The 12,006-nt window shown below is 44.0% G+C and overlaps 1 protein-coding gene across 3 annotated transcripts in view; it reads left to right on the top strand.

Annotated features, from left to right (window-relative positions):
• The window catches only part of LOC124031635 (copine-5), a 213,221-nt gene that overhangs the window by 56,175 nt on the left and 145,040 nt on the right, over window positions 1–12,006 (top strand). Inside the window, exons 6-7 of one of the 3 annotated variants that reach the window (XM_046343125.1) lie at window positions 2,811–2,825; window positions 3,119–3,195. In XM_046343125.1, coding sequence (XP_046199081.1) covers window positions 2,811–2,825; window positions 3,119–3,195 — 92 coding nt within the window. Of the gene's footprint in view, window positions 1–2,810; window positions 2,826–3,118; window positions 3,200–12,006 lie in introns of those variants that run through there. The other 2 variants (XM_046343128.1, XM_046343126.1) reach the window with 2 other exon arrangements.

The raw sequence follows: 12,006 nt of genomic DNA on the forward strand, positions 1-12,006 counted from the left end.
GGAGGAAAAGGTTGTAGGCTTTGGTGCAGTGGTGTAAAGTACTTAAGTAAAAAACACTTTCATGTACTACTTACGTAGTTTTTGGGGGGTATCTGTACTTGACTTTACTCTTTACATTTTTTGACGACATTCCTAAAGAAAAAATGTTATTTTTATTCCATACATTTTCCCTGACACCCAAAAGTACTTACATTTTGAATGCTTAGCAGGCCAGGAAAAGGGTCCAATTCACACACTTCTCAAGAGAACCACCCTGGTCATCCCTACTGCCTCTGATCTGACGGACTAACTAAACTCAAAGTATTCGCTTGTAAATGATGTCTGAGTGCTGGAGTGTGCTCTTGGCTATCCTTAATATATATATATACACACACACACACACACACACACACACACACACACACACACACACACACACACACACACACACACACACACACACACACACACACACACACACACACACACACACACACACACACACACACACACACACACACAGTGGGGGAAAAAAGTATTTAGTCAGCCACCAATTGTGCAAGTTCTCCCACTTAAAAAGATGAGAGGGGCCTGTAATTGTCATCATAGGCACACTAATACACTAATAATCCAGAAAATCACATTGTAGGATTTTTTATGAATTTATTTGCAAATTATGGTGGAAACCTACAAACGGGCAAGATTTCTGGCTCTCACAGACCTGTAACTTCTTCTTTAAGAGGCTCCTCTGTCCTCCACTTGTTACCTGTATTAATGGCACCTGTTTGAACTTGTTATCAGTATAAAAGACACCTGTCCACAAACTCAAACAGTCACACTCCAAACTCCACTATGGCCAAGAGCAAAGAGCTGTCAAAGGACACCAGAAACAAAATTGTAGACCTGCACCAGGCTGGGAAGACTGAATCTGCAATAGGTAGGCAGCTTGGTTTGAAGAAATCAACTGTGGGAGCAATTATTAGGAAATGGAAGACATACAAGACCACTGATAATCTGCCTCGATCTGGGGCTCCACGCAAGATCTCACCCTGTGGGGTCCAAATGATCACAAGAACGGTGAGCAAAAATCCGAGAACCACGCGGGGGGACCTAGTAAATGACCTGCAGAGAGCTGGGACCAAAGTAACAAAGCCTACCATCGGTAACACACTACGCCGCCAGGGACTCAAATCCTGCAGTGCCAGACGTGTCCCCCTGCTTAAGCCAGTACATGTCCAGGCCCATCTGAAGTTTGCTAGAGAGCATTTGGATGATCCAGATGCAGATTGGGAGAATGTCATATGGTCAGATGAAACCAAAATATAACTTTTTGGTAAAAACTCAACTCGTTTTGTTTGGAGAGCAAAGAATGCTGAGTTGCATCCAAAGAACACCATACCAACTGTGAAGCATGGGGGTGGAAACATCATGCTTTGGGGCTGTTTTTCTGCAAAGGGACCAGGACGACTGATCCGTGTAAAGGAAAGAATGAATGGGGCCATGTATCGTGGGATTTTGAGTGAAAACCTCCTTCCATCAGCAAGGGCATTGAAGATGAAACGTGGCTGGGTCTTTCAGCATGACAATGATCCCAAACACACCGCCCAGGCAACGAAGGAGTGGCTTCGTAAGAAGCATTTCAAGGTCTTGGAGTGTCCTAGCCAGTCTCCAGATCTCAACCCCATAGAAAATCTTTGGAGGGAGTTGAAAGTCCATGTTGCCCAGCAACCGCCCCAAAACTTCACTGCTCTAGAGGAGATCTGCATGGAGGAATGGGCCAAAATACCAGCAACAGTGTGTGAAAACCTTGTGAAGACTTACAGAAGACATTTGACCTCTGTCATTGCCAACAAAGGGTATATAACAAAGTATTGAGATACACTTTTGTTATTGACCAAATACCAAATAATTATTTTCCACCATAATTTGCAAATAAATTCATAAAAAATCCTACAATGTGATTTTCTGGATTGTTTTTCTCATTTTGTCTGTCATAGTTAACGTGTACCTTTGATGAAATATGGAGAGGCCTCTGTCATCTTTTTAAGTGGGAGAACTTGCACAATTGGTGGCTGACTAAATACTTTTTTGCCCCACTGTATATATATATTATTATCCCATCTGGTTTGTTTAATAAAAGGAATGTGAAGTGATTTATACTTTTGAGTATATTTTAGTAATTACATTTACTTTCGATACTTAAGTATATTTAAAACCAAATACTTTTTTACTTTTACTCAAGTAGTATTTTACTGGATGACTGTCACTTTTACTTGAGTCGTTTTCTGTTAAGGTATCTTTACTTTTACTCAAGTATGACAATTGGGTACTTTTTCCACCACTGCTTTGGTGCAGGATTTACATTTATATGCAGATGATTAGTAGTTGTACTGCTGTTGTAGAATAATGTACCTTCTGTGTCCTCAACTAGACTAGAATTGATCATGAAATGCTTTAGTGCATTTGAATTGAATAAACAGGATGTATGAATCATCGTGTCACTATTTGACTGCTAATAAGAAGATAACAATCTTCACATTCTGTTGCTGGGGAGACTGTTGGATCAAAACAGTCTAACAGATTATTTGAGGCATTTGCATACAAAGAGAAGATTTGCATATCTCCAATTGCATGATTTTCATGAATTCTATTCCTCCCGGATGTTTTTTACAGCTCTTATATGACACCTAATCTGTATTCTCTCCTGCTACACTTCCTGGTTTGAGTGGTGCTAGGTGTTCTGGGTATTGTAGTGTTTGTGTGTACATGATGTGTTCTGTTGTTGTTGTTGTTGTTGACCCTGCTGCCTGCTCTCCCCTGCCCTCTGGAAGCCTTCTGATCTCAACGTACGTCTCTGCCTCTTTCCTTTTCTTTTAGTACTGTAGCTATAGTATATTTTTAGCTAGATACAGAAAACACACGCAGCTGTAATGCATGTAACACACTTTAATAACCTCAGTATATTACCTCCCTCCCTTCTTTCGCTCTCGCTATCACCTTGTCCAATCTTCTCCCCAACTCCCTTCATCCCTGTTTACTTCCCCTCTCCCCTTGTTTCCCTTTTGTAACCCTATACCCCCTCCATCCTGTCTGTCTCTTCTTCCCCCCTCTCACTCCCTCCTTCTCCTCCCCCTCTCAGGACTTCTTGGGTCAAGTGTTCTGTACCCTGGGGGAGATCGTGGGGTCACCTGCCAGTCGACTGGAGAAACCACTGGGGTGAGTCTCTCTGATGATATCATAACTTTTTTTCAAACTGCTGTTGTCCTAAATGAGACCATTACGGATGAGAAGTTGGCCGCTGTCCACTGTTCTGTGGTGGTGAACGCCAGACCTCTGAGGTATGGTTTCACCGCTGTCCATGGTACTGAAATCTCTGATCCCCGCTATTTGCTTGTTGTTACCTTCTGCTCTTGTTGTGGCAAAGTCACACAGTCTTGTTTTCCACCTGTGTCAGTTGGGATTGTTTTTCTGGACCCTTAATGTTGCTGAAGTACCTGCCTGAAAAGTACCTACCTGCCTGGACCCCCTGCTGTTACCCAAAATTGCTGGGTCCATTTCAAGGCTGTTGGTTGTCATTGTGTGATAATGAGAATAGACAGGATGTTTTACTCCTGTAGAGTCTTTTTAATAGATTTTTTAAACATATTCTAATGAGACTATGTTGACAGAAAAGGGACAGAAAGACATACAAAGGAAAAATAATGAGAAAAGAAGATTACTTAAAATAAACAGAGAGGGAAGTAGAAAGAGAGAGAAAGAAACAAAAAATAAATAAAATTATACTCGTTCCGACAAATTATTGTCATTAGAGAAAGGGGGCGAGGCGCTGAACCAGAATTACAACAATTAGTAGTAATAGCACCTTGGGATTCATTTAAGATACTCTTTGAAGAGGTAGGGTTTCAGACGTTTTCGGACGATGGGCAGGGACTCTGCTGTCCTGCTTCCACCTTAGGGGTGCCAAGACAGAGAAGAGCATTGACTGGGCTGAGCGGTAGCTGACCCCCCGAAGAAGTGGAATGGCCAAGAGATCAGATGTGGCAGAACAGAGTGCTCGGGTTGGGGTGTGGTTTGAGCATAGCCTGAAGGTAGGGAAGGGCAGTTCCTAATGCTGCTCCGTAGGCAAACACCATGGTCTTGTAGTGGATGCGAGCTTCAACTGGAAGCCAGTGGAGTTTGCTGAGGAGTGGGGTGACTTGGGAAGTTGAACACCAGGTGGGTTGTAGCATTCTGGATAAGTTGCCGGGTTTGATGGCACAAGCAGGGAGCCCAGCCAACAGGGTTGAAGTACTGTAGTCCAGATGGAAGAAGACAAATGTCTGGATTAGGACCTGCGCTGGTTTCTGTTTGAGGAACGTGCAGGAGCTAGTCACTGCTTTAATGTTTGCAGAGAATTACAAGGTGCTGACCAGGGTCACGACAAGGTTCTTTACACCTACAAGGGGGAGTTGTCAACCATGATGGAGAGGTCTTGGAGCGGGCAGGTCTCCTCCGGCAGGGCGAGCAGCTCTGTCTTGTCAATTTTGAACTTAAGGAGGTGGGCCGATATCCAAGCTGATGTCTCCACGTCACCTGGTAGGAGTGACCTCCCAGGTAGGATGCAATCCAAGAGTGTGCAGAGCCTGAGACGCCCAGCCCTGAGAGGGTGGAGAGGAGTATCTAATGGATGAGAACAGAGTAGAGAGTGTCAGCTTTGGCAGAGTGGAGAGCCTCCGGGACAGTCTGCAGTCTCAGTTGTGTGAGTTGTCTTGAAACCTGACTGGTTAGGGTCAAGAAGATCATTCTGAGAAAGATAACGGGAGAGTTAGCAATAGATAGTACACTCAAGTGTATTGGGAAGGAAAGAAAGAAGATACTGGTCTGTAGTAGTTGACGTCAAAGGGGTCGAGTCTTAATTTCTTGAGGAGGGGAGCGACTTTGACCATCTTAAAGTCAGAGTGGATGAAGCCACTGGTCAGGGATGAGTTGACGAGGAATGGGAAAAGGTCTCCAGAGATGGTCTGGAGAAGGGGATGGGGATCGAGCGGGCAGGTTCTTGGGCGATTGGATATGGAGAGAGGGGCAAAAGATGTCTCTTCTTTTCAAATTGATTGACAAAGTTGTCCGTGGAGAGGGAGAAGGGAGGGGGAGGAGGTTGAGGATTAAGGAGGGAGGATTAGAGGCAGAAGCTTGAAATTTAAAGTGATAGAAGGTTCTCCGTAAATTTAGTTTTCCGCCATTGACCTCTCAGCTGCCCGCAGCCCTATTCTGTAAGCTCGGAGTGAGTCACTAAACCACAGAGCAGGAGGGGATGGCTGAACCAGCCAGGAGGAAAGGGGACAGTGAGAGTCATAGGATGTGGAAAGGGAGGAGAGTAGGGTCATAGAGACAGAAGGAAGAGATGATAGGAGAGAGAGCGAGAGAGAGCAAAGATTGTGATGGTGCATGACCATCTGGATTGCGGCTGAGTGGGTAGGGTTGGAGGAGAGAGGGAGGGAGAGAGAGAAAAATAAACAAAGTATTGATCAAAGACACGAAGGGGGGTTGTAGTGAGATGTAGTGTAGTTTTATGTCACCCAGTACGATGAGTGGTAAGCCATCTTCGGGAAATTAGCTTATCAAGGTGTCAAGCTCATCGAGGAACGCTCCAGCCGCTGAGCGATAGATGGCATCAATGTAAAGCTTGAGTGGACAAGTGACAGTGACAACATTCAAATGAGGAGGTGAGAGAGGGGGAAAAGATAAAATCTCCGCAGGAGAAATGAGTAGCCCTGTGCCACCACCACGATGACCAGGTGCTCTTGGACTAATCAAGTGACGATAGAACAGCATGAGTAGCAGTGTTCTCTGGGGTAATCCGTGTCTCCGTCACCAACAAAAACTGTAGAGACTTAAGGGCGACATAGGCTGAAATGAACCAGTTATGTTAATGTAGATCTGTCCACAAGAGATTAGGTTGGGGCCTATATGACAGAACTGAAAGAGGGGATAAGAATGTGACATGGGTGAAAGTGGGGACGAGTGGGAGTGCATGAAGAGTGTGATTTGAAGGGGTTAGTTGAGGAGATGGGAAGAAGAATGTGTGACAAGAGTTAAAGTGGCAATCGTGGGAGTTTGTTTGCTTACTTCATGATTCAAGTACAACACTACATCTCCCCCCCTACTCCAAGTATACAGCTGCTTTATTAAAACAGACATTGCATGTCTAATAAGAATCTGAAGGAGGCTTTGAAATGAAACCTCTAAAAGTCCGAGCCATTGGCTTAAGCTAATGTACAGTATGGAATTGTTTTAAGATGGTCATACCATGGATCATTTAGCTATTTGATTTTGAATTTTAGGACCCCTTTAGGTATAAAAATAATATATTGAATTTGGCTTCTACTACTATACCCATAGAAACCCATTGAATAACACATTCATAAAATCAAAAATCATAAGGAATCAGGTTTTGAAGGCTCAGGAAATACAGTGTATATTTTAGTTTTTTGGACACATATTTAACCCCTTATTTTTGTTGGCACAAAACTAGCTCCATACTTCCATTCATCCCTATGGGTTACCTTCAGACTAGTCACGGGACACTTGTGGGGGTCATAGAGCAAAACAGAGAACACCATTGTTGTTAGGTATGCGTAACTAACTGGCTGTAAGGGAGTCAGGCGCAGGAGAGCAGAAGTTCGGTAGCCAAAGGAGCCTTTTATTTCAGCGAACAAAAACATGGCACTAAGAACACTAAACAGAAGGTGGGTTGACATAACCCAGCGCAAACCAGTCTAGCAAGCACATACAACAAACAATTCCACACACATATATGGGGGGAACAGAGGGTTATATACACATCTAATACTGAGGGAATTTTAATTTATCTGTTATTTTACCAGGTAAGTTGACTGAGAACACATTCTCATTTGCAGCAACAACCTGGGGAATAGTTACAGGGTAGAAATGAGCCAATTGTAAACTGGGGATTATTAGTTGACTGTGATGGTTTGAGGGTCAGATTGGGAATTTAGCCAGGACACCAGGGTTAACACCCCTACTCTTACGATAAGAGCCATGGGATCTTTCATGACCTCAGAGAGTCAGGACACCTGAAAGACGGCACCCTACACAGGGCAGTGTCCCCTATCACTGCCATGGGGCATTGGGACATTTTTTTGTTTTAGACCAGAGGAAAGAGTGCCTCCTACTGGCTAGAAAGAAAGCGGGTGACGCCCTCCCTAACCCAGACGACGCTGGGCCAATTGTGCGTCACCCCATGGGCCTCCAGGTCGCGGCCGGCTGTGGCAGGGCCTGGGCTCGAACCCAGAATCTCTGGTGGCACAGGATAGGAGAGAGATCACTGCGCCACCCGGGAGGCTGACTCTTAAGGATTTTAATGAGATTTCATGAACTCCTTACCCCCGTCACTGTCCATTTATTGTTTTTAAAGGATGGTAGAAGTGCTACACCTGGTGGAGAGAGATTGTAAGACAGAAATAGTTGCGTTATGCGTACATTACGACATGACACGTCAAGATGTAATGGAGGGTCAGTTTTTTAAAACTTTTCTCCAATACTATAGAGCCATTACCATGTCGATCAACGCTTGACTAGAAACCTAGTTCACACGCCCGATTTTGAAGTCAACACAGTCACTACAGTCCCATTAGTTTTCTTTGTAGACTCGTTTGAATGTGAGTTTACGTTAGCTAGCTACGTTAGCTTGCTAGGTACATTAATTGATTTAGTTTGGTTGTTTTTAAGCTCAACTTCAAGATTTCCACCAAGGCCGTTGCCTCTCCGATCATAAACTCTCATTTGAGAATCACTCTGATGTGACGTTGTAAAATGTCATTCAAGGGCTGAAGGCCGATGGATGTCTACTTTGAGTTTGGACTGCAGCCCTAGTTACCTCGGGGATTCGAACCAGCGACCTTTCAGTTACTGGCCCAACGTTTTTAACCGCTAGGCTACATAAATGTGTATCTAAACTTGATGGGTGACTCCTCTTTCCTATGCAAAAAAACACAACTATAGATGTTATGCACTAGCATGTAATGCAATGAGATATATTTGACACAGGTATTTACTTTGTAACACGTGTTGCCATTGACTAGACCCAAATATAATTGTATGAGATATGCATCTGTGTACCGCCTCTTTTGTACCCCTCTGCTAGCTAGCTAAGATGGGTACTCCAGTCAGTTGTCACTAGTTACCACAGCCACAAAGTCATAATTATGGATAAACTGCTTATTTCTAAAATGTATCTTCTTAAAATCTGATTTTAAACCTAACCCTAACTCTAACCGCAGTGCTAACCTTATGCCTAACCTTAATCTTAAATTAAGACCAAAAAGCTAATTTTAGATTTAATGATTTTTACGATATAGAGGGCTTGCAGTTGATGTAGAATGCCTCCTGGAAGCCATTTTGGAAGGCCACCGCATCAATTATTCTGACAACAGCTGAGTGGCTACCCCAAACTGCATGATAACAGTGCCTGAAGCAAGGTGATTCATCGCCACGGTCATTTTCTGTCGAGTATTCGGCTGCTCTAACCAGGCAGGAAAGATAATGGGGGAAAAAAGGTTTACAGATTCCCCGCAATCATGAAACACGATTGGTGACAGCAATGACATAAAACTCAAGAACTGTCAGAAAAGTGAAGAAACCTTTTTGCCCGTCAACCTGAACCCAGACAGTTGTCAATACATGGTTTGCTATGATAATTTCATCGCTGGTAAATCAAGTCTGATTGATTTTGAGTTTAGGTTCGCTGTTATACTAACCAAGTGTTGACATCAACACTAAGTTAGCCAAAATTAGCTAGCTCAATAGCTTGTTGTCTAGCTATCAGCATGTTGTCGCTTGAGTTAAGTTTTGGGGAAGCAATGTTGCCTTTTGATAAACATTTCATGCAATTCTACTAACTTGCACGTTATATTTGTTTATCCAAGATGGCATAGCAGTTCAGACGTCTTTTGTCCTCGTCTTGTTGTGTCCCGTATATATATATATATATATTTACAACTTTTTTTGCATACCTTTTTATATAGTTTTTTAAAATTTTCCATAAACACATAGTCAAAACAGTTTCCTGTAACCCGCCTCACCAATTTATATTTATAAAAAAGTATTATTTACCTCAAATCTGTAATCCTCCATAGAAGCTAACCAGAAGCTAAATCAGAAGCTAGCCAGAAGATATCCAGAAGCTAACCACAAGATAGCCAGAAGCTAACCAGAAGCTAGCCAGACGCTAGCCAGAAGCTAACCAGAAGCTAGCCAGAAGCTAATCCAGAAGCTAGCCAGAAGATAGCCAGAAGCTAATCAGAAGCTAGTTAGTTTCTTTACTGGCTAATCGTTAGTATTCAGCTAACCACGGTTTGTGGTCATCAGCTAACTATCCTTTAGCTCTAAAATCTATCGCCAGTTTTGTACGGCGCGGCTCGAAACGGAACATACCGGACCTATTTTTCTCTCCATGTCCCTGGATTTCAACCGCTAACTCTGGACATTCATACCTGGATCTCGCAGCTGGCTAGCTGCTATCCGTGTGACTATCGGCCTTCGTCGATTCCGGAGCAAACATCAATTATTCCGGAGCTAGCCAGCTGAAGAGTTCCATCGGTCACTCCTGGGCTACAAATACCTATCCGGACCCGTTTTGCTGCCGATGCGGAGCCCCACCGGGCCTTCATGGCTGGACTGCCGACGTTATCTACCCGAAGGAGTTGTCCGGCTGGCTCCTCCGTCGCGACGTTACCTGAAGGCCCATCTGCGGTCCGCTAACCGTTAGCTGTCTTATCGGCTGCTATCTGAATAGACCTATTGACATTTTTTTTGTTTTTTTTGGGCCTCTATAACTATATCTATTGTTTTTTTTTGTTGTTGTGTGATATGGATTCATCCCCTCTACCACACGGAAACCCACTGATCCTACCGATGGAGACGCACGAGGTGGCTAGTAACAGACCTCCATCCTATGCTGGCTTGCTACCGATGGCCCGGCTAGCTGTCTAGATCGCCGTGATCCCAACCAACCTCTCTACTCACTGGACCCTTTTGATCACTCACACTTAATGTCAATATGCCTTGTCCATTGCTGTTCTGGTTAGTGTTTATTGGCTTATTTCACTGTAGAGCCTCTAGTCCTGCTCACTATACCTTATCCAACCTATTAGTTCCACCACCCACACATGCGATGACATCTCCTGGTTTCAATGATGTTTCTAGAGACAATATCTCTCTCTTCATCACTCAATACCTAGGTTTACCTCCACTGTATTCACATCCTACCATACCTTTGTCTGTATATTATACCTTGAAGCTATTTTATCGCCCCCACAATCCTTCTTTTACTCTCTGTTCCAGACGTTCTAGACGACCAATTCTTATTGCCTTTTTCAACCCAGGCCCTGCAATGCCTAGCTCCACTCCTATTCCCCAGGCGCTCTCTCTCTTGATGACTTCTGTAACCGTAATAGCCTTGGTTTCATGCATGTTAACATTAGTAGCCTCCTCCCTAAGTTTGTTCTATTCACTGCTTTAGCACACTCTGCCAACCCGGATGTTCTAGCTGTGTCTGAATCCTGGTTTAGGAAGACCACCAAAAATTCTGAAATTTTAATCCCAAACTACAACATTTTCAGACAAGATAGAACTGCTAAAGGGGGCGGTGTTGCAATCTACTGCAAAGATAGCCCGCAGAGTTCTGTCCTACTATCCAGGTCTGTACCCAAACAATTTGAAATTCTACTTTTAAAAATCCACCTCTCTAAAAACAAGTCTCTCACCGTTGCCGCCTGCTATAGACCACCCTCTGCCCCCAGCTGTGCTCTGGACACCATATGTGAACTGATTGCCCCCCATCTATCTTCAGAGCTCGTGCTGCTAGATGACCTAAACTGGAACATGCTTAACACCCCAGCCATCCTACAATCTAAGCTTGATGCCATCAATCTCACACAAATTATCAATGAACCTACCAGGTAACTCCCCAAAGCCTTAAACACAGGCACCCTCATAGATATCATCCTGGAAGGATATTGATCTCATCCCGTCAGTAGAGGATGCCTGGATATTTTTTTTAAATGCCTAACCATCTTAAATAAGCATGCCCCATTCAAGAAATTTAGAACCAGGAACAGATATAGCCCTTGGTTCTCCCCAGACCTGACTGCCCTTAACCAACACAAAAACATCCTATGGCGTTCTGCATTAGCATTGAAATGCCCCCGTGATATGCAGCTGTTCAGGGAAGCTAGAAACCATTATACACAGGCAGTTAGAAGAGCCAAGGCTAGCTTTTTCAAGCAGAAATTTGCTTCCTGCAACACTAACTCAAAACAGTTATGGAACACTGTAAAGTCCATGGAGAATAAGAACACCTCCTCACAGCTGCCCACTGCACTGAAGATAGGAAACCACTGATAAATCCACAATAATTGAGAATTTCAATAAGCATTTTTCTATGCTTTCCACCTGGCTACTCCTACCCCGGTCAACAGCACTGCACCCCCCACAGCAACTCGGCCAAGCCTTCCCCATTTCTCCTTCTCCCAAATCCGTTCAGCTGATGTTCCGAAAGAGCTGCAAAATCTGGACCCCTACAAATCAGCTGGGCTAGACAATCTGGACCCTTTCTTTCTAAAAATGATCTGCCGAAATTGTTGCCACCCCTATTACTGGCCTGTTCAACCTCTCTTTTGTGTCGTCTGAGATTCCCAAAGATTGGAAAGCAGTTGCGGTCATCCCCCTCTTCAAAGGGGGGGACACTCTTGACCCAAACTGTTCCAGACCTACCATGCCTTTCTACGGTCTTCGAAAGCCAAGTCAACAAACAGATTACCGACCATTTCAAATCTCACCATACCTTCTCTCCTATGCAATCTGGTTTCAGAGCTGGTCATGGGTGCACCTCAGCCACGCTCAAGGTCCTAAATGATATCTTAACCGCCATCAATAAGAAACAATACTGTGCAGCCGTATTCATTGATCTGGCCAAGGCTTTCGACTCTGTCAATCACCACATCCTCATCAGCAGACTCAACAGCCTTG

This window comes from Oncorhynchus gorbuscha, linkage group LG03 (assembly GCF_021184085.1).
Source record: "Oncorhynchus gorbuscha isolate QuinsamMale2020 ecotype Even-year linkage group LG03, OgorEven_v1.0, whole genome shotgun sequence".
NCBI lineage: Eukaryota > Metazoa > Chordata > Actinopteri > Salmoniformes > Salmonidae > Oncorhynchus > Oncorhynchus gorbuscha.